Source organism: Chenopodium album, chromosome 14, assembly GCF_948465745.1.
Source record: "Chenopodium album chromosome 14, dcCheAlbu1.1, whole genome shotgun sequence".
In the NCBI taxonomy this organism is placed as follows: domain Eukaryota; kingdom Viridiplantae; phylum Streptophyta; class Magnoliopsida; order Caryophyllales; family Amaranthaceae; genus Chenopodium; species Chenopodium album.
The window spans coordinates 52196599-52223322 of NC_137847.1; the positions used below are offsets into that span (position 1 = coordinate 52196599).

Genomic DNA, 26724 nt, shown 5'->3' on the forward strand with positions numbered 1-26724 from the left:
TTAACAATGAAAAAGAAGGGGAATTAGAGGTTATAAGGGGGTTATGGAGAAATTAGGTAGAAAAGGGAGAAAAAATGTCTGAAAATGGATCATTAAACGTCTCTTATTAAATGTAATAATTCAGCAAAAGATAGCTTTTTACAACATGCATTAATTGTTTTATAAAGTAGTTTTTACAACATCTATTTTTTAAAATGTAGTTTCCTACAACATTTTTTTAATAAGGTAGTTTTTCATAAAAAATGACTTGTATAAGGTAGTTTTTCACAAAAAGTCCATAAAAAAATGATCCCTTTCCCTAATTTTTTGTCTTATGAAGACAATGTAATAGTAGATGGCAACAACCTTAGTTTATTAAACCATGAAAAAGCTTCATAACAGAAAAGTATACCTTTAGGTACACATAGCTCATAAACCCTTGCAAAGTATAAGAATTTAACATTGAACCAAATGAAACTCAATAAGTTGAAGTTTCTGAACTAAACGACAACCGCATTGACTTGCTTGAGGATGCATCGATTTCAAGGTCCTTTATTTCAGCCCAATTTGTTACAAATAAACAGACCAGGTTCTTGAGGCGTAGGAAGTTCAGAATCACTATTAAGATTAATAGCTATTGAAGCCATAGTAGGTCTTCTTTCAGCATCTCCTTGAGTACATAATAACCCAAGTTGAATGCATCTTATAACTTCGTTTCTTTTGTAAGAATCTCTTAAAGATGGATCCACAACTTCTAAGGGATTTCCCTCTATCCAGTGCTTCCAAACCTAGGAAATATTACGAAGATTTTATTAAGAAATTGAAACGAATAAATTAGGAGAAGTAATAATTAAATCCAAATTTAAACGAACAAATTAAGAGGGATAATTTCTTGTACTCACATATGTAAGAAGTTGTTCGCTTGTCCGCGGTTGTTGAAAATTGATGCCCTTTCTTCCACTTATAATCTCCAAAACTAGCACTCCAAAACTATACACATCTGATTTTAGCGAAAACTCACCACTTAGCAAATACTCTGGGGCCATGTAACCACTGTAAAACAAACAAAATTTCATTAACCCAAGCACGTTAAATAAAATTGCAAATAGCCCACCTTCCCTTCACTTGAACTTGCCAAAGGTTGTCTTTGACTTTTAGCCAATTCGCGCATAAACCTAGGGCTTTTGTAAATAGAGGAAAGATGCATGTGTGTGTAAGTATTCTAAACTTGTTAGTGATGAATTTTTATCGTCTCACCGGCCTAGTCAAATTTATTAAGAAAACATACATATTGAAGATAGCTTACAATGTTCCCTCAATCCTGTTTGTGTTGGCTTGGCTTTCATTGACGTTGAAGTGTCTTGCTGAGCCAAAGTCACATATTTTTGGATTCATGTCATTGTCTAAGAGTATATTGCTAGCCTTAAGATCTCGATGTACAATTCTTAACCGAGAATCTTCGTGTAGATAAACCATCCCTCGAACAATGCCAATTACAATCTTGTAGCGTGTTGGCCAATCCAATTCTTCTTGTCTTTTGGGATCTGTTAAGTATGAGAACCCAAAAAAATCTAGTTAACATGACATAAGTTAATATTATTGTTGTTCTTTTGTTTTGTTTATTTTTACTCATACCAAATAGGATGAAGTCGAGGCTTTTGTTGGGAACAAGTTCGTAGACAAGCAACTTCTCGTATGCAGCCAAACAAAACCCTAGCAACCTGACAAGGTTTCGATGTTGAAGCTTGGCTACAAATACCACCTCGTTCATAAATTGCTCCACACCTTGATTAGAACACACAGATAATCTCTTTACTGCTATTTCTTGTCCATTGGGAAGTATACCCTGATGCAAAATGTTACATGTAAAATATGTTAAAGGCTTTCATGTTGTAACTTGGCTGAAGATTTGTAAGGTTTCTGAATCGGAGCCTGGGCTGGCCTGGTCACGATGTTCATTAAGACCGAGCTTCATATCCCAAATTAGGTAGATAGCAGGGGTGGCAATTCGGGTCAGTGGGTCAGGTTCGGGTCAGATTTCGGGTCAATTTCGGGTTATTCTTAGAAATAATCAAAAATAGTGCAAACTTAAAATTATTACGAAATATGAAATTTTGGTCAAATCGGGTCGAATTCGGGTTATTCGGGTTCGGATCGGGTCGGGTTCGTTCGGGTTATCGGGTCGGGTCAGGGATTGCCAGCCCTAGTAGATAGATTTACCAAAAAATCATTAGGGCAAGACAAACTTTATTAGCATATTATTAATTCATAGAAAAAAAAATACAATATATTAGAAAACATTATTAGTAGAGAAGTCCATCACCATACCTTATAAACTCCTCCAAATCCCCCTTCTCCTAGCTTATTATCATCCGAAAAATAATTCGTTGCTATTTGAAGTGAATTCAAATCATAATGCAGGGAGTCAATATTCGAAAACTCTTCACCATTTACTGCATAACATAAAGTATATTTCATAATATTATCAGTCTACAACATAAAAACTACATAAAATGAACGGAATAATTTACGAGTACTAAGCAAAATAACATTGAGGTATGTATATGTCTACGTACTGTAATTTAAACTTGGAATTTGATTTACTTGGTTTAGATTATGCAATGGTATTATTTCAGCTGCATCTCCAAACTTCTTCATTTCTCTCTTCCATAATAAATAGATACATATTGTGACTTGAACCACTAAAATGGCTATTAAAACCACAATTGCAATAGTTACATAATTTGATCTTTTCTTTCCTGCATAGGCAAATTACAAGTTAAATTTAACCACATTTTTAATACAACAATAATTTAACGCAATATGGTTTTTCACTCAACATTATTATATGGAAATTTTGATTTTTATCACCTCAAAAAGCCACTTATTTGCTTTTACCACCTTCATTAAAAAAAGTTTTATTTTACCACCATTTTAAAAAATAACAATTGGCTTTTACCACCAATCACCGCCAATTAACGGATTATGTCTATGAATCTGTTAGTGAGGCCTACAATGTCCACGTATCACCATATTATTGGGTAAAAAAAACACAAAACTTAATAATGTGGTGACACGTGGACAATCCGTTAGTTGGAGGTCATAGGTGGTAAAAACCAACTTTTATTTTTATATGTGGTGGTAAAATAAAACTTTTTTTTTATGAAGGTGATAAAAACAAATTTTTCATATTTTGCAGGTGGAAAAAGTCAAAATAACCTCATTATGCTGTACAAATATGAGATAAAGGGTTTCTAAAATACCTGTAGAAGACCGCGGGGGGAGATTAGAAGGTGTTTGAAGAGGTTCATAAAACCGGTAAAGTTCGTATCTAGTGTTACAGCTTGAAGTTAACACTCTAGCACCTATACTACTACTGCAACACTCAGGAAAATAATTGTTGGCCTTCCTTAAACATATCTGGCACTGATCTATGGAAAGATCTGGTGTGCATTGAGCTGCAGCATACACTGTCCAAAAGCTAGTAAAGTTTACCTCTTTGGTTGCATATTTCTTTGGAGATGTCCCAACATTGTTAGCCAATTCTTGCATGACTTCACCCACTACTTGATTGAAGGCGCTAATGTTCGTGATATTGTTTTCATAGTTTTTGTTAGTCATAAACAATGGTGGAGATTCGTCCACGATTCCGAAGAAGGACTCGTTGGAGTAACGGACCATGCAATCAACATACCTATGGTGCAAAATAATAATAATAATAATAATAATAATAATAAGGGACGGAGGGAGTAGAAACGTAAAAGGCCTTGAAAATACGCCCAAACATAAAATTGTACGAGTAACCATTAATCTACATATGTACTCCCTCATAATGGGTCATTTATAGGGGGCATCCTGATTCAAGCTAATATGGTTTACTAGGCATACTTAGCTTGATCAAATAAATACCTATTATTTATAAACATTTTACACAATGATTATTATTTTTTTTAATAAATTAGCAAAGAAAATTATAAAATTAAAAACTTTTGGTTTAAATAGTGCAAAGTCCATTTGTGTCAATTATTTTAGAACATATTAGTATATTGATTACTATAAATTCTATAACTTACCAAATGGTAGCCATGACAGGGCGAGTTGGGCATTTATCTGATATACTCTGAATGGCTTTCGGCACACATGTTTTGCAATCGTAGTTTGAGTCATCTCCACAAAGATAAAGGCCATATACATAGTAAGAACGACCATGATCGTACCGTATAACAGTCGTATTGAAGAATTTCCTTTTCCCTAGGCTTTTTGTTGCATTTGTGGCTAGAGAAGATAAAAGGGTATTGAGATTGGCCTCATATGTGCTGTTGGGAGCATAACTATTGTTGGAACAAGCTATTTTAAGTAAAGTATCGCCTGCGAAGCTTCTATCGATGTAGGCAATACAAAGCACAAGAAGCAAAAATGTATGAAAAGGCCTTAGAATGGCAATGTTGGTAAATCTAGGCATTTTTTAAGTGGTTTAAAATTGAAGATGATTTGTTCACCAAAGAGGAAATCCTACCGAAAGAGGAATTAGTAGAGTACATAGTTAGCTTTGGAGAGCATGATTAAGTAGCCTAATAAATTTACCTTTATGACTTCTAGGTCAATTTAGAATAATTATTACGTAATAACATTGGAACTTTCTTAAAATTAACTTTTTAGTGATCATAAATTCATGGTATTCATTCTTAAATTGTGATTAAACAAATAACAGGACTAATATAAAAAGAAAATTGGATTGATGGCAGTCAGCAAATTCCAGCTGGAGGAAACTTAAGAATGAAATTTGAGAAGGAAGAAACTTCATAGCTGGTGCATGGTGGCATAGGGTCCCCATGCAGGAAGACTCAAAGGTGAAGAAAGCAATGTGAAATGCTGAATGTTTAGCTTCACTCTAGACTCTAGTACGTCTTTTCCTGCCGTGAACCAATGAATATAACCCATCCTTTACATTATAAGTTTATAATGTCATGCTTTCATCGTTTTTTAAAAAACTACCTCTATTTCATACTTCCTCCATTCTGTTACTATTGCAACAAGGAGGAAATTACGCATCCCAAAACACATTTTACATGCTAAATATCTATAATTGTGTAAGAGTAAAAATTATAAAAAGTTGATTTTGTGAAAGTATTTTATGAGACGAATCCAACAAGATCCCACTTGACTATATTTTGCTTAACGTATAACTCATATTATATGGTCAAACAAGAGTGATGAATAGTGCAAAAAGTTCATTGTTGCAATATTAATAGAACGGGGGAAGTATTAATTACAATGATTAGACATTTTTCCCTCTCCATTTTATTTTAAATCACTCATTATTATAAAAAGGAAAATTTGCAAATTGCAGCCGTTTAAAGTTCGTATTTTGCTAATTGCAGCCATTTAAATTGTTTTAGCAAATTGCAGCCCAAAAGTTCGTATAACTTGTAAATTGCAGCCTGATTCAATTTTTTCATCGGTTTACAAGTTGAAAAATCTTCGATTAAGGTTTTAAGGGCCATTGTAGTACTTAGGGAACCGAATTGAGCTCTGAATTAGCAAAAAAATAACATCGTTTTGCGTAACAAAAGTGTATCGATTTGTGGGAAACTGTAAATATGAGACATTTACGTTTTTTTTTTGCTAATTCCGAGCTCAATTCAGGTTCCTAAGGACTTAAATGACCCCTAAAACCTTAACCGAAAATTTTTCAACATGTAAACCGATGAAAAAATTGAATCGGGCTACAATTTACAAGTTATACGAACTTTTGGGCTGCAATTTGCAAAAAAAAAAAATTAAATGGCTGCAATTTGCAAAATACGAACTTTAAATGGCTGCAATTTGCAAATTTTCCTATAAAAAAAAACAAGAGTAGTAATTATAAAAAAAATATAAAATTATATACGGAGTAATATAATAAGAAAAATAAAATTACAGGACAGGCTTGTGTAACGATTTAATATCCTAATACGAGTAGCACAGATTTACAAATCGAATATTTTTTTTTTCTTATTTCCACATTTAAACTTATTATATACGAGTAATGAAAAGTTTATTACTTCATATATAATTACATCATATAGATCATGGATCACTTTTAAACATATAATGAAAAGTTTAGTATAAGTATTACTATATCCATTTATTGGTTCAAATGCATAGTTAGTTTACTATGAACATTCTTATAACGGAAGTTAGAAAGATTAAGGAAATCAACGAATAACTAAATAATTACACAAATTTGATGTGGTTCGCTAATGATGATGAGTTAGCTACTTCCATTGATTGATCTTCTTGAGAATAATACAGAATATTACTATGTAATAATAGCTAGGTCCCCTAATGATAGCGATTTTATTGATCCATACATCACAAATAGCCTTTGTTTCTTGCAGAAGAATTGACTACATTTCGCCATCTCAGGACTTATTTGAGAATTATCATAGGGAGTCCCCTGCCCTAGGTGTGCCATCGAAGTGGACTATCAATTGGAATTTCATTTAGGATACTCTACATTGCTATAATTTTTTTTAAATCCATTTTCATCTATCCAATGGATAGGACAAGTATGTATCACCATTGTTATATCTATTTTTTTAGAATCTATGTCGTATAATACAAATTACCTAAACTTTCATATGTGGCTGGCCACACCGTACGGCCAGCCACGAAGCCCACAATTTTTAAAAAGTTTTCTCTCATCTCTGCTCTCACTTTCTCTTTCTAACTTTCCCTCTTTAACCATCAATGGCCGGAACACCGACTTTCATTGTCATCTTCATCTAGTTGTCGTCTTCATCTCACCATCGGCGCTGTCGTTGTCTTCGCAATCATTGGCGCTCCAAATCAGCCCAAATCTCCTCAAAGCTCCAAACCCTAACATTTCCCCCAAATTTCAATATAATAGATCAGGTACAAATTCCTTTTCTGGGTTTCGAAATGGTGATGGAATGCTTGTGGAAATGATGTGATGTATGTGGGAGTATGGGAGATGATGCATGGTTCAAGGTTTTTTTTTTACTACCTCCGTTTCTTATTAGTTGCAACTTTGGGGTATTATTTGTGAGATATAAAATATTCCAAAGTTGCAACTAATACGAAACAGAGGTAGTAATATTTTTGAAAATTGGGTGGAATCTAAAGGGGTGAGCTGAAGAAGAAAATCAAAAACGTGTGAAATTTAAACAAAAATCGGTTAACAGTTGACAATTGTTTAAATGTGGAACGGTAAGTTTAAGGGTGAATAGTGTGGTGGAGTTAGTTTGAGGGTGGTGCAACATTAGGGGTTACCGGGTTACTTCCTTGGTAAACGGTTACTAGGTTGGAGGGGTTATTTGGTCAGGGGTTACTAAATTGGTAAGGGGTTACTAAGTCGGAGGGGTTATTTGATCAGGAGTAGGTTACTAAATCGGTCAGGAGTTACTAGGTCGGTCAAGGGTTACAAAGTCAGGGGTTACTAGGTCAGAGGGGTTACTAGGTCAAGGGTTACTCGGTTAGGGGTTACTAGGTCGGAGGAGTTACTCGATCAAGGGTTACTTAGTCAGTCAAAGGTTACTTGATCAGGGGTAACTAGATTGGTGGGGTTACTTAGTCAGAGGGACAAAGGGGTTACCAGGTCGGTGGGGTCACTTTTGTCATGTGTTAGTTGGCCACACCATGTAGCCAGGCACACACAAAACCTCCTGTACAAATTAAGATGAGCTCTCTTGACACGAAAAGAATCATAAATAAATTGATGCTCCTTATCTTAACGACAAGTATGTTATTATAAAGATGATGTCATAGCTCATAGCATTCTCAACAAGTTCAATTGATTGACCCTTGATAATCATTAAATTAAATGAATAATTGGATAGTTACATGATACACTTAACTATAAATGTAGCACCCGTGTGCAGGATGCCTTAGAAAACTTGAAAAATACTTGTACAAGAAGTTCCAACGAAACAAACGAATAATTTGAATTTTAATTAGTCGAAGATTCCGAACAAAATGACAGCTGCATTGACTTGCTTGAGGATTCATCGGTTTCAAGATCCTCTATTTTAGCACGTGGTTCAAATTGATTGCAAACGAACAAACCAGGTTGTTGAGGTGTAGGAAGTTCGGTATCACTATTAAGACTAATAGCTATTGAAGCCATTTTAGGTCTTCTTTCAGCATCTCCTTGAACGCATAATAGCCCTAATTGAATGCATCTTATTACTTTGTTTCTTGTGTAAGAATCTCCTAAAGATGAATCCACAATTTCTAGGGGATTTCCCTCTGTCCAATGCTTCCAAGCCTAAGAAAATTACCAAGAATATGTTTTAAAACATTAATCGATACAATCTTATAATTAAAGAAATAAAGAGATATAATTACGCGTACTCACATATGTAAGAAGTTGTTCTCCTGTCCTTGATTGTCGAAAGCTAGTGCCTTTTCTACCACTTACAATCTCCAAAACTAGAACTCCAAAAGTATACACATCTGATTTTAATGAAAACTCACCATTTAGCAAGTATTCCGGAGCCATGTAACCACTGGAAAAAAGTAAAATGGTTAGAGTCCTTAAAACAAGTGTATAAAGATGAATAATTTTATTGATCAACATATAGATTGAAAATAACTTACAAAGTTCCGGCAACCCTACTTGTGTTGGCTTGGCTTTCATCAACATTGAAGGGTCTGGCTGTGCCAAAGTCCGATATCTTAGGATTCATGTCAGCATCTAGGAGTATATTACTAGCCTTAAGATCGCGATGCACAATTCTCAAGCGAGAGTCCTCATGTAAATAAAGCATCCCTCGAGCAATGCCACATATAATTTGTAGCGTGTTTGCCAATCCAATTCTTCTTGTTTTCCATGATCTGTAAGAAGTACACACAAACACAAAAGATCATATCATTTCAACAGTCTAGCAATTATGAATTAGCTAAAATTGATCATCTTAAGTATTATTTTTTAAGTACTCATACCAAATAAGAGGAAGTCAAGGCTTTTGTTGGGAACAAATTCGTACACAAGCAACTTTTCGTATTCAGCCAAACAAAATCCCAATAGCCTAACAAGATTTCGGTGTTGGAGCTTGGCTACAAATACTACCTCGTTCATAAATTGCTCTACACCTTGATTAGAACCCACGGATAACCTCTTTACTGCTATTTCTTGTCCATTAGGAAGTGTCCCCTGATTCAAAAACTCAAATTATTAAAATTATTTAATGTTCATACTAGAACCATGCTTGGCTATAATGTGACAAGATTTATGCGCTTGAGATAAGGTACAAAGTGCATTCAGACTAGGCTACATCCCAAATTAGGCGGCCGGTATTACCCAATTTGAACAACCTTGATGAACTTTCTTTTTATGCATACAAAGAACTATAATACTACCTCTGTTACATATTATTTACAACAAGAAAATTAATTATGTCTTACAAATAATACCTCTTTGTTGCAATTAATACAGAGGTTGCAATTAATATGATACAGAGGTAGTACATGTAGAAGTCCAACGATACTTACCTTGTAAACTCCTCCAAATCCCCCTTCTCTAGTTTATTATCATCGGAAAAGTTATTCGTTGCTATTTGAAGCAATTTCAAGTCATATTGCAGAGAATCAACATTCGGGAACTCTTCACCATCTACATTGCATAAAGGAATGTTCACAATATGATCAAACAAAAAACAGATCATTTTTGAAAGGAAAAAAAAAAAAAAAAAAAAAAAAAAAAAGAAGCTTTTAGATGTATGTTATTTACTGTAACTAAAACTTGGAATATGATTCACTTGGTTTTGATTTTGTAGTAGTACTTCAGCATCTCCCAACTTTTTCCTCCCTTTACTCCACATCAGGAAGATACACACTGATAATTGAACCACTAAAATGGCTACTAAAGCAACAAGTGCAATCGTTACAGAACTTGACTTTCTCTTTCGGCCTGCAAAAGCAAATTAAATTGCAAAGTTAAATAACCACTTTTCAATGCAAAAACTTTTTAAAGTGAAATGAATTATAAAGGGCCTGGGCCACACCTGTTACAACTGTTCATTTTATACGACCAAGGAGGTTCCACCTCAAAATCATATGACAATGAACAGAATAGCCCCTTAATCTTATAACGTGGACACAACTTTCTATTTATTTTCTTCAATATGGGATACACATTCCAATATAAACTTTCAATTATACACTTGATTAATGTGGGACAACACGTACACTTATACAGTTATACTCACATGTGGATTTTATCATGGACTCAACATAAGAGACTCAAATAATGAGAGTTACAAAATATAAGGATTTTGAAATTACCTTTAGAAGACATTGGTAATTGTGGTGAGTGTGGTGGAGTAGTAGTAGGCAAACTAGGCACCAAGGGTAGTGGCGGTGACGAGGACGAGGGCGATGGAGCAATTTCATAAAAAGGGAAGAGCCCATATCTAGCTTTACAGCTAGGAGTCAACACTATGGCTCCTTTGCTGCTACTACAACAATCGGGAAAATAATTATTGGCTGTCGTTAAACACCTTAGGCACTCCGTTGTGGAAAGGTCTGGTGTGCATTGAGCCTCGGCATACACGGTCAAGAAGCTAGTAAAGCTGGCCTCTTTGGTTGCATATTTCTTTGTAGATGTCGCGACATCATTAGCCAAGGTGTGCATGACTTCACCTACTAATTGATTGAAGCCGCTAGCGTTTGTGGTGATGTTATTACGGTTGTTAGTCATGTACAACGGTGGAGAAAGGTCCATAATTCCGAAGATGGACTCGTTGGAGTAACGGACCATACAATCAACATACCTATTACAAAAATGTCAATGCGTTCACAAATGTTGTTACCGTGTGAGAAAATTTGCATGGACCCATTGGGAGACTTGGAAGTAAACGGACCATACAATTAGACCTTCAATAAAAGTCAATCTTCTAAGCATAATTTGTCCAAAGTAGCTGGTCTTCAAGGAAAAACTCTGTTTTAGTGTTTACATGCATCTAAAAGTCTGTAATATGGACTAAAAGCATAGAATTAATTTAGGATCTTTTTGCTAGTAACTCCGTATTATACAAATTTTGCAATTATATAGCTACATTATAATTTAATTTTTTTTTTAAATAGCTATATTATACAATGTGGGTTGTTAGCACTATCTCTAAACGAACATCATTCAATATTCCGTTAAATTTGTGATGTTAGTAATGGGCCTCACTAACACAAATTGGATACTATAAGGTACAATACTTATCTGCATAACTTGTGTTATACTATAAGATAGTTGTCTGAAAAAAAAACCCCCTTAAATCTTATTAACACATCATGAATATATAATCTAAAATGCAAATTTAACAAATGAATTAAGCCGAATGAACTATGATAAAATACTTACAAATTTATTAATCAATTACTTCGCCTTGATTATTATTATTATAACTACTAGTATTTGTTAAAAAAAACTTTTCTCTTTAATATCAATATATGTATGACTTTTAAATAAACATTAATTTTAGATGGATGATATGTATAAATCTATAATTAATAAAGCAGTTAATCAGTGACTTACCAAACTGTAGCCACAACAGGCCGAGATGGGCATTGCTGTGATAAGCTATTAATGGCTTTCGGCACACATGTTTGGCAATCTTTGTTCGAGTCATCTCCACAACAAAGATAGAGGCCGAATACGGGGTAAGAACGACCATGATGATCATACCCTACAACAGACGTATTAAAAAATCTTGTATTGCCTAGGCCTCGTGTCGCATTTGTGGCTAGAGAAGAGAGGAGGGCATTAAGATTGGCCTCGTACGTGCTGTTCGGAGCATAACTATCGTTCGAACAAGCTGTTTTGAGTAGAGTATCGCCTGCGAGGCTTCTGTCGATGGTGTTGGCTATACAAAGCGCGAAGAACAAAAGAACAAGAAATGGCCTTGAAATGGTAATGTTGGTATATTTAGGCATATTTTCAAGTGGCTTGAAAATTTTGAGTTAATAACCGAAAAAAGAATTCCACAAATAGATGAGAGTAGCTATGGAGAGTATAACTAAGAGGTCAATTTGAAAACGGAGTATAAATTTAAGAGAGAATTCTTTGCAAAATTTAAAATGGAGTTTTCTTAATTTTGCTTAAAGAAGTGGTCAAAATTCTCATTCTTGCATCATTATGTCAACTTGACTTACAAAAGTAGTCAATAGAGTACTCAATAAAAAAACACGTCATGATGGAAAATTATAACTTTCTCTGTTTTTTTTTTTTTATTTTATTATTATTATTACACTAAGAATTTGGCAGTTTAGCATAAATTTTTAGAAAGTGGAAAAAGATGAGAGAGAAAAAGCTATAAATACAAAGTTGTCTACTAGTAAGTGTTATAAAGTAAGGCTATATTAGGTATTTGTAGTGTAAACACGAATAATTTATGACGAATATGGTGTAATATATGTGAAAGTTTCTTAACAAGCAAATGCTACAATGTTTAAAAAACGGAGAAAGTATGTAAATTCATGTTTTTGGAGCAATTAAAATAAGTGGACTTGATTTTAGTCAACAACGTCCAGCTATAGAAAATTTTGATTGAAAGAAACTTCTTGGCTCGTTCAAATTGTCACTGGTGGTCCATGCATAGAGTTCGATGGTGCAGATACAATGTTTCCTTAAATGGGCCTCTTCAGCCCAAGGTTCTAGATGAATGGTGGGCTTGATGTAGCCCTTCTCCGGCCCAAGTGTTTGTTCAGTTCATAATAAAGAAATAAGAGAGGAATTAATAAGTATGGTAGTTGATTTACTTGTATATTCTTTGTTACAAATAAGATAAATTTAAATGTAAGCCCTTATATCAAGATTATTATGAGGGTAATTTGTAAAAAAATATGATTCAAAACAGTTTTATAGTAAATTTTAGTAAGTGAAACAGGAGTGATTTACACTGTAATATTGTATACTCTATAAGACTACACAACAATTGGCAATTGCTGTAGCAAACCTGTGATTCTTTGGAATATAATCAATGTTATCTAGGAACTACAGTCGAGGTTGTTAGATCATTTACAGAAGAATTACTAGCTGCTATCATACGATCAGCATCATGTCTTACAGAAATCGAAAGCACATTCGGCTGAGGGAGAGTCAATGATTCACCACTGAGTAATGAAACAACAGTTGCCATAACAGGTCTTTCTGCAGGGTCCTCTTGCACACAAAGAAGCGCGATATGAAGGCATCTTAGCACCTCTTCCATTGAACATGGCATAGCTAGTAACGAGTCAACGAATTCTAACTCTCTGCCTTCATTCCACAGCTTCCATGCCTACAAAAACAGAAACCAAGATCAAAGTTTAGTTCATTCATGCTCAACTCTGTCTAATAAGTTCAGATAAAGGCGTTTTTGGTTAGAAGTATGAAGCCTTACATATGAAACAAGTGACTTGGAATGTTCTTTGAAGTATCGACTGCTTCATATCCCACTGATGATCTCTAGAACAATAACTCCAAAGCTGAACACATCAGATTTTACTGAAAACAGGCCTTCCATTGCATACTCTGGCGCCATATATCCACTTTCACATTAGACAAATTAAATGTCAGTCATAATTCAAGTCAGCATATATAGTTGTTGATCTTAAGTTTTGATGATGACTCAAGGAACCTAAGCAAACCCATAAGGGCTTTTAACTTTTGTCTATTAGCTTTGATGTGTTGACAGGTTTTGTATGCAACGAAGTTCTAGAGTCAGAATGGAGCATGGAACAAGGTCAAAGGAAGAGCTTTGGATGAGCATAGAAGACAATCAGAAGCCAAGTTCCTTGAGTGAGGAACTGAAGCTCCAGAGTCGAAGCTTCACTGAGTTCCAAGGAGTCTATTGTATCTTTATTGTTTATTTTAGGCTTCTTGTATATATGTTAAGTACTTTCATAATTGATAGGATTTTAAGTGGATTTAATTTCAGATTTTATTTACCTTTGTTTAAAAAGATTCTATTTTATTTTCGGAAAATTATCTTTTAAAACTATCCTATTTATTTAAAGATTTTCTGTTTTAATTTTATCCTATTATTCTGGAAAAACTGACTTGGTAAAAACTCTTTTGAAAACTCTTTTGAACGGATCTTTTACTTGGTCAAGGAGGTTGAGAAATTTAAGGAAGCAGTAAACCACTTTCTTCAGCATACTTCAGCTTGTTGCCCAAGCATCCACGAACTGCACTTCCTTATTTCATGGGAGTTGTGGTGTAGTGGGAGTTAAGGCAAACGTATAGGTTCAACTGATTTCCTTCTGTATAAATAGGATTAGTTTTCTGTTTTGAAAAGTACACTTGAGCATTACAATCTTCTAAGCTTTTCGAAAAGAGTCAAAAATCCACTTAAGTCCTTGAGTGTCTTTGTACTTAGCATCTTAGAGTTTTAATTCGAGTTGTATTGGGGTAGAGTTTGGGTAAACTCTAGAGTGTTCAGATTGCTTTGAGTGAAGCAAGGAGAAAGAGAGAGATTTGAGAGCTCAACTGATTGAGGGATCAGTTGAGGGGGAACTTAAGTTCGTAGAGGAACTTAAGGTTAGAGTCTTAATTTGTAATAGGTTGTTTGCCCTATTATTATTAAGAATTGTGTTTAAAATCCCTTGTGGTCATGGTTTTTCTTCTTGATTAGGGCCAAGAAGTTTTCCACGTAAAATCTCTCTTGCACTTTAAAGTTTTTGTTTAAGTTTCTTTTAGAATTCCGCAAAAATTACCCTAGTTCCTCAACAATACAATTCACCCCCCTCTTGTATTGTTCATTCGAGTTAACAATTGGTATCAGAGCTGGTTCCTCGAAGAAATCAGGAAACCCTAACGAGTTAAGTTCCTGGAATCAAGATGAACAATCACGAGAAACTGGAAGAAGGTTACTCTACGCAGCGTCCTCCTATGTTCAATGGGAAATTCTACACCTATTGGAAGAACAGGATGGAGATCTTTATCAAAGCTGACAACTACCAGGTTTGGAGAGTTATCGAAGTTGGTGATTTTGAAATTACCAAAACCAACAGTGAAAATGAGGTAGTACCTAAACCTATATCTGAGTTTGATAAGGAAGATTTTGAAAAAATGGAAATTAATGCACTTGCTGTTAAATTACTTCATTGTGGTCTTGGACCCCATGAACACAATCGTGTTATGGGTTGTAAAAATGCTAAAGAAATTTGGGATTTACTTCAAGTAACTCATGAAGGAACTAACGAAGTGAAACGCTCTAAAATTGACTTGCTTATGTCAAAATATGAACGGTTTGAAATGCAACCAAAAGAATCAATTCAGGAAATGTTAACTAGATTTACTAACATTATTAATGAGATTGTTTCTCTTGGAAAGCAAATCCCTATTGATGAGCAGGTCAGAAAAGTTCTAAGAAGCCTCCCTCAAGATGAGAGATGGAGAGCCAAGGTAACAACCTTACAAGAAACAAAGGACTTCACTAAGTTCAACATTGAGCAACTTGCTGGTTCCCTCATGACTCATGAGTTGCACCTAGGAACAAGCAACAGTGAAGGAAACCGAGGAAAAGGCTTGGCTCTCAAAGCTGGAGATCAAGAAGACTCTGAAGTCGATGAAGAAGAGGCTGTTATGCTGGTGAGAAGGTTCAAAAGAATGTTCAACAGAAACAACAGGTCAAGGAACTTCACCAAGAAACCCTCTACTTCAAAGGCTGACTCTGGTTGTCACAAATGTGGATCACTAGAACACTTCATTCGTAAGTGTCCACTTTGGGAAACAGAGAAAGGTAAAGGGAAGGCAAAGGAACAAGTTAAGAGCAACTACAACAAAACTCCTTTCAACAAAACAGACATTAGGAAGGCTATGATAGCTGCGTGGGGAGATTCTGAAAGTGAGGATGATGAGGAACAACCTGAAGAAGAAACAACTCATCTGTGTTTGATGGCCAAACGTGATGAAAAGGCTTACAATGATAAGCTTGCTAAAGAGGTATTCCTTGATCCTAATGTGCTTAAAACTTATACTAAAGATGCTCTCATTGATTTAGTGTTTGAAATGGAAGATGAATGGACTCACACTAGTATTCGTCTAGGTGAATGTCAAAGAGCTCTCAAAGTCTGCAAGGAACACAGTACGTGGATTGAAAATCAACGAACTGATGTGCAAAGCAGATTTTTTGAACTTTTTGACAAGAATCTTCTCTTAAAAGAAATGAATGAGAAACTCAAGTTTGAAAATATTATGGTTGATGTAGAATTGACTCAATACAAACTAGCTAATGCTGAAGTATCTCCAAGTTCCTCCTCTGAATCTTTGCCAAAATTTAATGAGGATTTTGAAAAATTAAAATTTGATCTTGATGAGTTAAAAATTGAAAAAGCAAAATTGGAGAAGGAACTTGAGCTTCGAAAAGAAAGATGCATTAGTCATGTTGGAATTCCTAAGTGGATTGAGAATGCTCAAACCAAAAGAACTGAAGGTCTAGGATTCATACGTTCTAAGCATAAGGACAAGAAAAAATATGTAGACCTGCCTAGCTATAAAGTATGTACCTTCTGTGGTAAAACTGGCCATCTTGTTGCTACTTGTAACAAGAAGGAACAGTCTGTTAACAAGAATGTTAGGCAAGTTTGGGTAAAGAAATCTGATATTGCTTCAACGTCCAAGGAACCCAAGGAAACCTGGGTTCCTGAATCTAACCAATGGGTTCTTTTGTAGGTCCTAGTGAGGGGGAACAACACGTGGTACCTCGACAGTGGTTGTTCAAAGCATATGACAGGAGACAAATCAAAGTTTCTCTCACTAGAGGCCTATCCAGGAGGAACTGTGACCTTTGGAGACAACAAGAAGGGTGAAGTAATTGCTAAAGGAAAAGTAGGAAGGTCCAGTTCTCATTCAATAGAAAATGTACTTTTGGTCGAAGGTTTGATGCACAATTTGCTGAGCATATCACAATTTTGTGATAAAGGAAACTCTGTAAGTTTTACCTCTAATTCATGCAACATCATTAATGATAAAACAGGAAGGGTTGTTCTTGAAGGAACCAGAAAAGGGAACACATACATTGTGGATCTGAATTCCGTTCCGAGGAACAACCTTACCTGCCTGAGTGCCATTAATGATGATCCTTTATTATGGAATAGACGTTTTGAACATGCTAGCTTCTCACTCATGGATAAACTTAGAGCAAGGAACTTGGTTATAGGGCTTCCCTCAGTCAAGTTCCTCATACAACATATCTGTGATGCATGTGTGAGAGGCAAGCAAGTCAGGTCCTCTTTCAAAAGCAAAAACATGGTCAGCACCACAAAGCCATTGGAGCTAATCCATATGGATTTGTGTGGCCCCATGCGTGTTCAAAGTAGAAGTGGAAAGAAATATGTTTTAGTTATTATTGATGATTTTTCTAGATTTACTTGGGTGATTTTTTTGTCGAGCAAGGATGAAACTTTTGATGAATTTGTGTCCTTTGCCAAAAGAGTTCAAAAGTCAAGTGGAAATCAAATTATCCACATTCGTTCAGATCATGGAACAGAGTTTGAGAATTCAAGATTCGATGACTTTTGCAAAGAAAATGGCATGGATCATAACTTTTCAGCTCCAAGAACTCCTCAACAGATCGGAGTTGTTGAAAGGAAGAACAGGACTCTAGAAGACATGGCAAGAACTATGCTCATAGCAAGTGGTCTTCTAAGGAACTTCTGGGCTGAAGCTATTAATACTGCTTGTTACATTATTAATAGAGTTATGATGAGACCAATCATCAATAAGACTCCTTATGAATTGTTTAAGGGCAGAAAACCCAATATTTCTCACTTTCGAGCTTTTGGATGCAGGTGTTTTGTCCATAATAATGGGAAAAGGAACATAGGAAAATTTGATGAAAGAAGTGATGAAGCTGTGTTCCTTGGCTATGCATCAAATAGCAAGGCCTACAGAGTTTACAATAAAAATACATTGTGTGTAAAAGAAAGCATTCATGTGATATTTGATGAATCTAATATGTTTATGAATGTACAGGAACAAGACAATAATGATTATGAAATTGGAATGATTAGAGACAGGGAAGAAGAGGAAGAAGCCTCCAAGCAAACCAAGGAAGTAAGAGAGGAACCTGAGCAAGAACATCAAGAAAATGCTGAAGTTCCTAATCAAGAAACCCCGGAGGAACAAGAACATGGAGAATCAGGCAACGAGGAAAATGCAGAAGAAACTGAAGAAGAAGTGCCTCAAATTGGAGTTCCTGCTAGAAAGTTTCATCCAAAGCCATTCAAATATCAAGGCTCTCATCCAACAGATCTTATTATAAGTGATATTGGTAGAGGAACTCAGACCAGATCACAGATGAGGAACTTCTGTGCCTTCCAAGCCTTCTTATCCTTAATTGAGCCAAGAATCATGATGAAGCTCTAAAGGATGCTGACTGGATAATTGCCATGCAAGATGAACTCAATGAGTTTGAAAGGAACAAGGTCTGGCATCTTGAAGAGAAACCAGAACACAAAAAGGTTATAGGGCTCAAGTGGGTATTCAGGAACAAGCTGGATGAATATGGAACAATTGTGAGAAACAAGGCCAGACTTGTTGTGAAGGGCTACAATCAGCAAGAAGGTATTGATTTCGAAGAAACTTTTTCTCCTGTTGCTAGATTAGAAGCTATTAGAATATTAATTGCTTTTGCTTCTTTCATGGGTTTCAAATTATATCAAATGGATGTTAAATGTGCTTTCCTAAATGGTTTTCTTGAAGAGGGGGTGTTCGTGGAACAACCTCCTGGTTTTGAAAATCCCCAATTTCCTAATCATGTCTTTAAGCTTGATAAAGCTCTTTATGGGCTGAAACAAGCACCTAGAGCTTGGTATGAAAGGCTCTCTAAGTTCCTTCTTCAAAATGATTTTAAAAGAGGAAAAGTAGATAAAACTTTGTTTTTAAAATCTGAAGGAACTGACTTACTAGTTGTTCAAATATATGTTGATGATATTATTTTTGGAGCAACTAACGAAAACTTGTGCAAGTACTTTGCTGAGCTAATGAGTGGTGAATTTGAGATGAGCATGATGGGGGAACTCAACTTCTTTCTTGGACTACAAATCAAACAAACAGAAAGAGGTATTGCAATTCACCAACAAAAGTATGTCAAGGAACTACTAAAGAAATATAATCTTGACCAAGCAAAGACCAACCATACACCAATGGGAACAGGCACAAGGTTAGATGAAGATCTACAAGGAACTAGTGTAGATCAAACTAGATACAGAGGTATGATTGGATCTCTTTTATACTTAACTGCTAGTAGACCTGATATTGCATTTAGTGTTGGCTTATGTGCAAGATTTCAATATAATCCTAAAGAGTCACATCTTACAGCAGTGAAAAGGATCCTACGATATCTCAATGGAATTGACCATCTTTGTCTCTTCTATCCTAGAAGTGATACTTTTGATTTAAAAGGTTTTTTGCAGATGCTGACTATGCAGGGGATCTGGTGAACAGAAAAAGTACTTCAGGAATGATTCAGTTTCTTAGGCCATGCCTAGTTTCTTGGGGATCCAAGAAACAGAACACAGTGGCCTTGTCAACTGCTGAAGCTGAATATGTGGCAGCTGCTGCCTGTTGTTCTCAAGTACTCTGGATAAAACAACAACTAAGAGACTATGGTATGAAGTATAATTGCATTCCTATCTATTGTGATAATACTAGTGCCATATGCATTTCAAAAGATCCAGTTCATCATTCTCGTGTGAAACATATTCATATAAGGCATCATTTCCTTAAGGATAACGTGGAAAAAGGCTTAGTTAAATTAGATTTTTGTGAGACTGAAAATCAAATTGCTGACATTCTTACTAAGCCTTTGAGCAGGGACAAATTTGAAAAGATGCGCATGGAACTTGGTATGATACAATTGAGTTAGAAGACCTCAAGTTTCCCCAAGGTATAAGTCAATCGTGCATGCATTATATGTGTCTTACACAAAATGTATGTGTGAAAACATAGTCCTGAGTATTAGAATGTATGGCAATGCATATGGGATTGTGGCTGTATGTGAAGAAATCAAATTGCACTTGCTTATCTATATTACTAACAAGCTATGTTGATTTGTTCCAAGTTCCTCCTAATATTTTCATAAGATTTCGTTCTATCTCTTCTTGAATTAATTAGCTAGTCAGTTAATTAATTTTTATCTTCTGAAAAAAATCTTATCTTTTTTATTTTTGAATTAATCTCTCAAGTTTATCTTTTTAAATTCAAATCTATCTTCAATTAAATACCCTAGTCTTTTCGAATTCAATTCAAGTTTCTGATAAAAAACTTCTCTATTTAATCAAGACCCTTCATGTCAAATCACATTAATTGAATCTTCCTTTTTAATCTGACCAAGTGAAAAGTAATTTTTCTATCCTTCTTCAAACGACACATACCCCATGCAATTAACCTTCCACACTCTTCCACCGTCTCCCATTTCCCTAGAAATTACCTCCACTATAAAATGAAGCCAAACTCTCCAAACCCTAATCACTGTTCTTCACCTACTCACTCCGTAAAATACATACTACATTTCAACGATTCAACTTACTCTCCCATGGATATTTCACCAAAAACTCAGATAACTCCACAAAAAGACTCACCCATGGAAATCGAGCAAGTAATTCAAACCAAAGCTGTCCCTGAGAAGCCAAAGAACTTGCCAGTAGATAGAAGTGAATCGAAGAAACGCAAGCTGGAGGAACCCGAGGAACTAAGCTGGGTAGAGATGGGAGAAAAGATACTGCTAGAGAAATCTCCCTCTGTCAAGAGAATTGAAGCAAGCTCTGATCGCTTCATTCATGGTTTTTGCATCAATTTAAATTGGTGTGAGGCTAGTAAGTACACTGAACTCCTTGAAATTTTAGAAGCACAAAATTGGATTCAATTGTTTAGTGAAAGTTATAATAATGTGCTTGCTCATGCTCCTTTGAAAGAATTCTGTGCGAATTTCAAGAACTTTGATGGTGTTTGTGTTTCTAAAGTTAAAAATAAGAAAATTAGTTTTGATGATGATTATCTGAGTGCTATCTTTGGAACTCCGAATGAGGGGTTTGATGAATATTTTAAGGATGCAACAGAATTAGGTGTTGGTGATGTGTCTATTAAAGAAATTGTGGAATCAATTGGTGGGAAGCTGTCTAAAGTACAAACCAATCATAATCTGTTTTCTCCCCTGCAAAAATTGCTGTTCATTTTTGTCCATCAAGCCATTGTCCCTAGAACTCAGCATAGGCATGAAGCAAATCATCTAGATGCTATGCTCATGTATTGTCTTGAAAACAAAATCCAAATCAATTTCCCATCTATCATGATAAAACACCTTACTCACTGACTCACAAATCACCTGAAAGTTGGCTATGCAAACCTGATCATCACTCTCATAGAGAGTTTTGGTATTTCTGTGGAAAACTGTGAAAACCTCAAACTTCAAACAAATCATTTTGTCCAACCCCGAACCCTTGAAAGCAGGAACCTGCATGTTGTTGATGGTGTCACCTAGTTCCTTCCTAAACAAAACCTATCAAAAGCCAAAGAGGAAGTGAAAGTAATGACAGAGGATGAGGAGTTGGATAAGTGGTTAGAAGGAGAGGATAGTGAGGAAGAGGGAGAAAAGAAAGAAAAAATGAAAGGAGAAGATCCTGGTTCTGAGAAGAAAGAAAAGAAGAGCAATACGCCAGCTGCAGGGAAGAGAAAGAGCACTAGGTTGGCTGTGAAGCCAAAAATGAAAGTGGGAGCTCCTTCTTTTGTTGATCTGAGTGAAGAGAAAGAGAAAGTATTGATTCAGGGGGAACAGGGCACCTTTACTGAGGCTACAGTTCAAGTAGAAGATGAAGTGGGGTTGACTGGTCTTGGTTCTGTCAGCTCTACTCTACAATTGAGGGCTCTTAAGGACACGGTGCAAAAGCTTGTTGATGCTCAACCTGCTCTAATTCAGAGAATTGAGACCTTGGAGAAGATGGTGTCTGACTTGACAAAAGCTTCTACAGAGCTCTCCTCAGCAGTTCAGTAGAGTACCTCCAGCATTTCCCAAGGGCAAGCTGATATTCTGAAGAAACTGGAGGACTTGGTGCTTGAAGAGGTGCCAATTGAAGATGCAGGAGAAGAGCACCAGTCCACTGCCCCTGAAGCCTAATCCTATTTTCTTTCTGTCCTGTTTATGAATCTGTTTGACTTTTGAACTTGGTCTGGATTGAAAACTTTGTTTTATTTTGCTTCTTTTGGTCTGTAAACACTTAAAACAGGGTATTTTTTATTTTTTTATGCTCTGGAGGAACATCAGTTTGTTTATATGGATGTTGCTTGCTTGCTCTATGACTATTTGCATACTATTTCTGCCTATATGTGCTTTGTTCTATGCTTTGGACACAAACCATTATCATGGTGCTGTGTTTAGATATATATATTTGTGTGCATTAATTTTGATGAACGCCAAAAGGGGGAAAAGAAGGCAAACTCAATTGTTGACAAGCTCTCCATCCATCTAAAACTAGAAGGTATAATTTTCATTCAGTTCCTTGTTAATTTTTAAAAACTAGTTCATTTTTATTTTAAGTTTTTCTTTTTCTGATTGTCTTTCAATTTTAATTTATGAGTTTGCTTAGGTTTGTCATTCATCAAAAAGGGGAAATATTGTTGATCTTAAGTTTTGATGATGACTCAAGGAACCTAAGCAAACCCATAAGGGCTTTTAACTTTTGTCTATTAGCTTTGATGTGTTGACAGGTTTTGTATGCAACGAAGTTCTAGAGTCAGAATGGAGCATGGAACAAGGTCAAAGGAAGAGCTTTGGATGAGCATAGAAGACAATCAGAAGCCAAGTTCCTTGAGTGAGGAACTGAAGCTCCAGAGTCGAAGCTTCACTGAGTTCCAAGGAGTCTATTGTATCTTTATTGTTTATTTTAGGCTTCTTGTATATATGTTAAGTACTTTCATAATTGATAGGATTTTAAGTGGATTTAATTTCAGATTTTATTTACCTTTGTTTAAAAAGATTCTATTTTATTTTCGGAAAATTATCTTTTAAAACTATCCTATTTATTTAAAGATTTTTGTTTTAATTTTATCCTATTATTCTGGAAAAACTGACTTGGTAAAAACTCTTTTGAAAACTCTTTTGAACAGATCTTTTACTTGGTCAAGGAGGTTGAGAAATTTAAGGAAGCAGTAAACCACTTTCTTCAGCATACTTCAGCTTGTTGCCCAAGCATCCACGAATTGCACTTCCTTATTTCATGGGAGTTGTGGTGTAGTGGGAGTTAAGGCAAACGTATAGGTTCAACTGATTTCCTTCTGTATAAATAGGATTAGTTTTCTGTTTTGAAAAGTACACTTGAGCATTACAATCTTCTAAGCTTTTCGAAAAGAGTCAAAAATCCACTTAAGTCCTTGAGTGTCTTTGTACTTAGCATCTTAGAGTTTTAATTCGAGTTGTATTGGGGTAGAGTTTGGGTAAACTCTAGAGTGTTCAGATTGCTTTGAGTGAAGCAAGGAGAAAGAGAGAGATTTGAGAGCTCAACTGATTGAGGGATCAGTTGAGGGGGAACTTAAGTTCGTAGAGGAACTTAAGGTTAGAGTCTTAATTTGTAATAGGTTGTTTGCCCTATTATTATTAAGAATTGTGTTTAAAATCCCTTGTGGTCGTGGTTTTTCTTCTTGATTAGGGCCAAGAAGTTTTCCACGTAAAATCTCTCTTGCACTTTAAAGTTTTTGTTTAAGTTTCTTTTAGAATTCCGCAAAAATTACCCTAGTTCCTTAACAATACAATTCACCCCCCCTCTTATATTGTTCATTCGAGTTAACAATAGTCTAACACAAATTTATCCAGGAAATTGTAAGAACTAGGAAGTCTACTTACTATGTTCCAACAACTCTCTTTGTGTTAGCTATATTTTGATCAACACAAAAAATCCTTGCTATGCCAAAGTCTGAAATTTTCGCATTCATATCTTGATCCAACAGAACATTACTAGGCTTCAAATCCCGGTGTATGATCCTTATCCTGGCACCATCATGAAGATACAGAAGTCCTCGAGCAATTCCATTAATGATGTTGAATCGCGCCTCCCAGTTCAAGTCTACACGCTTCTCTGCATCTGAAATTTTTTTCAGTTCAGCACTAAGATAACAGCAGATAACTATACAAGCCTAGTTGTATATGCAGCATCTTAAGAAATATGTAAATTATACCATAAATATACAAGTCAAGGCTTTTATTTGGCAATAATTCATATACTAGAATCTTTTCTTGGCCTTCAATTCCACATCCCAACAGTCTGACAAGGTTCCTGTGCTGGAGATTTGCCATCAATATGATCTCGTTTTTTAATTCTTCTCCTCCTTGCCATGTCCTTCTTGCCAGCCTTTTCACAGCTAGCCTCGTTCCATCAGGAAGACGGCCCTGTAAACTTTGTTTAGTTTCTTTTCTAGCTAAAGATTATAAGGCTAAATGCACTGACAAACACGAGTAAGGAAACGTTTAAACCTCATAGACAGCGCCAAAACCTCCTTGTCCGAGCAAAAGTTATCAGTGGCATCTTTCAGAGTAGCTAAATCCATAGATGTCAATCCTTCGGTACTTACTAACTTACCTTCTTCTGTTATCACCACATCTTTAGGAATGGTTAAGGCCGACATCATCTCACTTTGATTCAAGTCATTACCTGTAAGAAATGTATTGTATCACAGTAAAAAGAAGTGTGGCCTGATACACAGCACCATTTCTATATATCGAAAACTGAAGTTGATACTTACCCTTTTGTACCTTCATCCGATAATAGACAGCAAAAAATGCAGCGATAACTATAACAAGTAATGTTGGAACACCAATTGCTATGATCAGCACCCAGGTTCTGCTTCTGCTCTCGGAAGGAACGAATATCTCTGCTTTGAAATAAAGTTCATCAGATTTAAAGTTACTCCTCAAATCATGAAGTTTTTTTTTTTTTTTTTTTTTTTAACAACAAATCATGAAGTTAAATATAACTAACTTCAAACTTAAAAGGACTTAATGAAAGAACTCACCGTTGACAGCAGTGGCATTATAAAAGCGGTATGCCTCAAATCTCATACTACAACTGAAGCTAAGAATTGATCCTCCTTGATGCAAAGAACAACATCCATCGAGATCTCCAAATGCAGAATTCAGACAATTGCTGCAGTCATCAGGGGAGATATCTCTAGTACACTGTACTAGTCCATATATCGTGTTGTCTGAAACTTTCGTCTGTCCAACAGCAAACATTTGACTAGAAGAATTAGAAGCAGCCTCAAAGGACAGTTCATGCATTAGACGCGACAAAACTTTACTAGATAAGGATTGACAGTATGATTCTCATTTTCGTACTTTCCACCATAAGTCATGGAGGAGAAAAACATGTAGTATGAGTAACGAACTTGACATAAATCGAGCCATATTGTTGCTTCTATTGCTTTACACTGTCTGAAAATTTCAGAGCTTGCGATCTGAACACAAAGTTCACAATCAGATGCTGACACATCTCCCCTGCAAAGTGCTTGAGCATATACTTTGTTAGGATCACTCCCTGCAGAACCATTGTAAAAACCTGAAATGGATGTATTCGAAGGAAGAGAATCGAGGAGGGTTCTAAGATTATGTTCAAACCGGCTATTTGCTGTATAATTTCCGATTTCATTTTCAGTACAGGAAATAGAGATATGATCTGCACTAAAGACAGTTGCTGACAGAAAATACAAAAGTAGCAAAAATAGATTAATTGATAGTATTTCGCAATTCTTCATGTTTATTTAAGGAAATGTCAAAAGGATTTACATCTTTAGTAGAGATAAAGGTTTTAAGCTTTCAGATAAGATAACAGCTGCCTAGAAGTTGGTTCTAAAAAAAAAAATCACTCGAATTTTCAAGTTGCTGTTAATTCTGCATTGAAAATAAAATCAAATGTTCAAAGAGTTGACTAAGCATATTCCTTCATAAAACACAGAAATGTTATATTTTATATACCAATTGAGCTGGATGCAATGATTTTTGTGCTTTATCTAGTTTATTATTTGTATGTATTATTTTTATGATTTTTAGGAGATGTATGATAAAATCCTGTAAACAAACTCTAGTCGTCGTGTAAGTTGTAATCAGTATTTCTCAGACTTTACATTCTCTACTAATGGATGTGGCAAACAACCTAACACATTATCAGTGAGCCACAGAAATTCTGTACGTGTGTTGTTCTTTGCTGTTTGTAACCACTTATTAAGCTATATCTTTCTCGCACTTGTTACAATAATGATTTCGACATAATTGTGGCCCCTGTTGTTAAAGATGCCCAACTGCACATGGTTGCTTGCTTAAACAATGGATAACATCAATTTGTATTTGTTTAATGAAGACAGTTTTAAACAATAATTGGAAAAACAGAACCTGTCAGATTTCTGAAGTCAAATCTTCCTTGTTAAATTTAAATCTAATGTTTTAAAGTCATCAGGGAAGTACTCCACATTAGCTCAATCTACGTAGATGCACTGCATTTACAAAAGCAGTGACGTCGATCTCTTAATCTAAGTGTCGTAATTGTTGTCCTATTGTATGATACATTCCGTGTATTTTTATAGAAGTGAAGTCATACATTGAGGACATGAAAATATTGTGCTACTAATCTATCGCGGTCAAGACTTGATACTCTCATTTTTATATAAGGATTTAGTTTCAGACAAAGATTGTACAATTGAGAAGAAACAACTAATACGTACAATCAAACAGAAAATTCTTTACAATTTACAATAAAATATAGCTTCAAAAAATTGTACATTTA

The 26724-nt window shown here is 35.4% G+C and overlaps 1 protein-coding gene and 2 pseudogenes across 2 annotated transcripts; all 3 read right to left on the reverse strand.

The window, feature by feature from the left end:
- Positions 1–536: 536 nt before the first annotated feature.
- On the reverse strand, positions 537–4441 carry LOC145578347 (cysteine-rich receptor-like protein kinase 25). Its single transcript, XM_081635682.1, has 8 exons — positions 4053–4441; positions 3243–3673; positions 2584–2738; positions 2308–2469; positions 1615–1825; positions 1286–1523; positions 882–1032; positions 537–767 (listed from the first exon to the last, which is right to left on the reverse strand). Exons 1-8 carry the CDS (start codon positions 4439–4441, stop codon positions 537–539), a joined length of 1968 nt encoding a protein of 655 aa, XP_081491808.1.
- A 3304-nt stretch (positions 4442–7745) lies between these two features.
- Positions 7746–11907, reverse strand: LOC145578348 (cysteine-rich receptor-like protein kinase 25; annotated as a pseudogene).
- Positions 11908–12956: 1049 nt separating this feature from the next.
- On the reverse strand, positions 12957–25699 carry LOC145578349 (cysteine-rich receptor-like protein kinase 15; annotated as a pseudogene). Its single transcript, XR_014098854.1, has 7 exons — positions 24962–25699; positions 24692–24820; positions 24423–24600; positions 24128–24338; positions 23796–24033; positions 13356–13503; positions 12957–13253 (listed from the first exon to the last, which is right to left on the reverse strand). The product of XR_014098854.1 is annotated as a cysteine-rich receptor-like protein kinase 15 (transcript).
- Positions 25700–26724: the final 1025 nt, after the last annotated feature.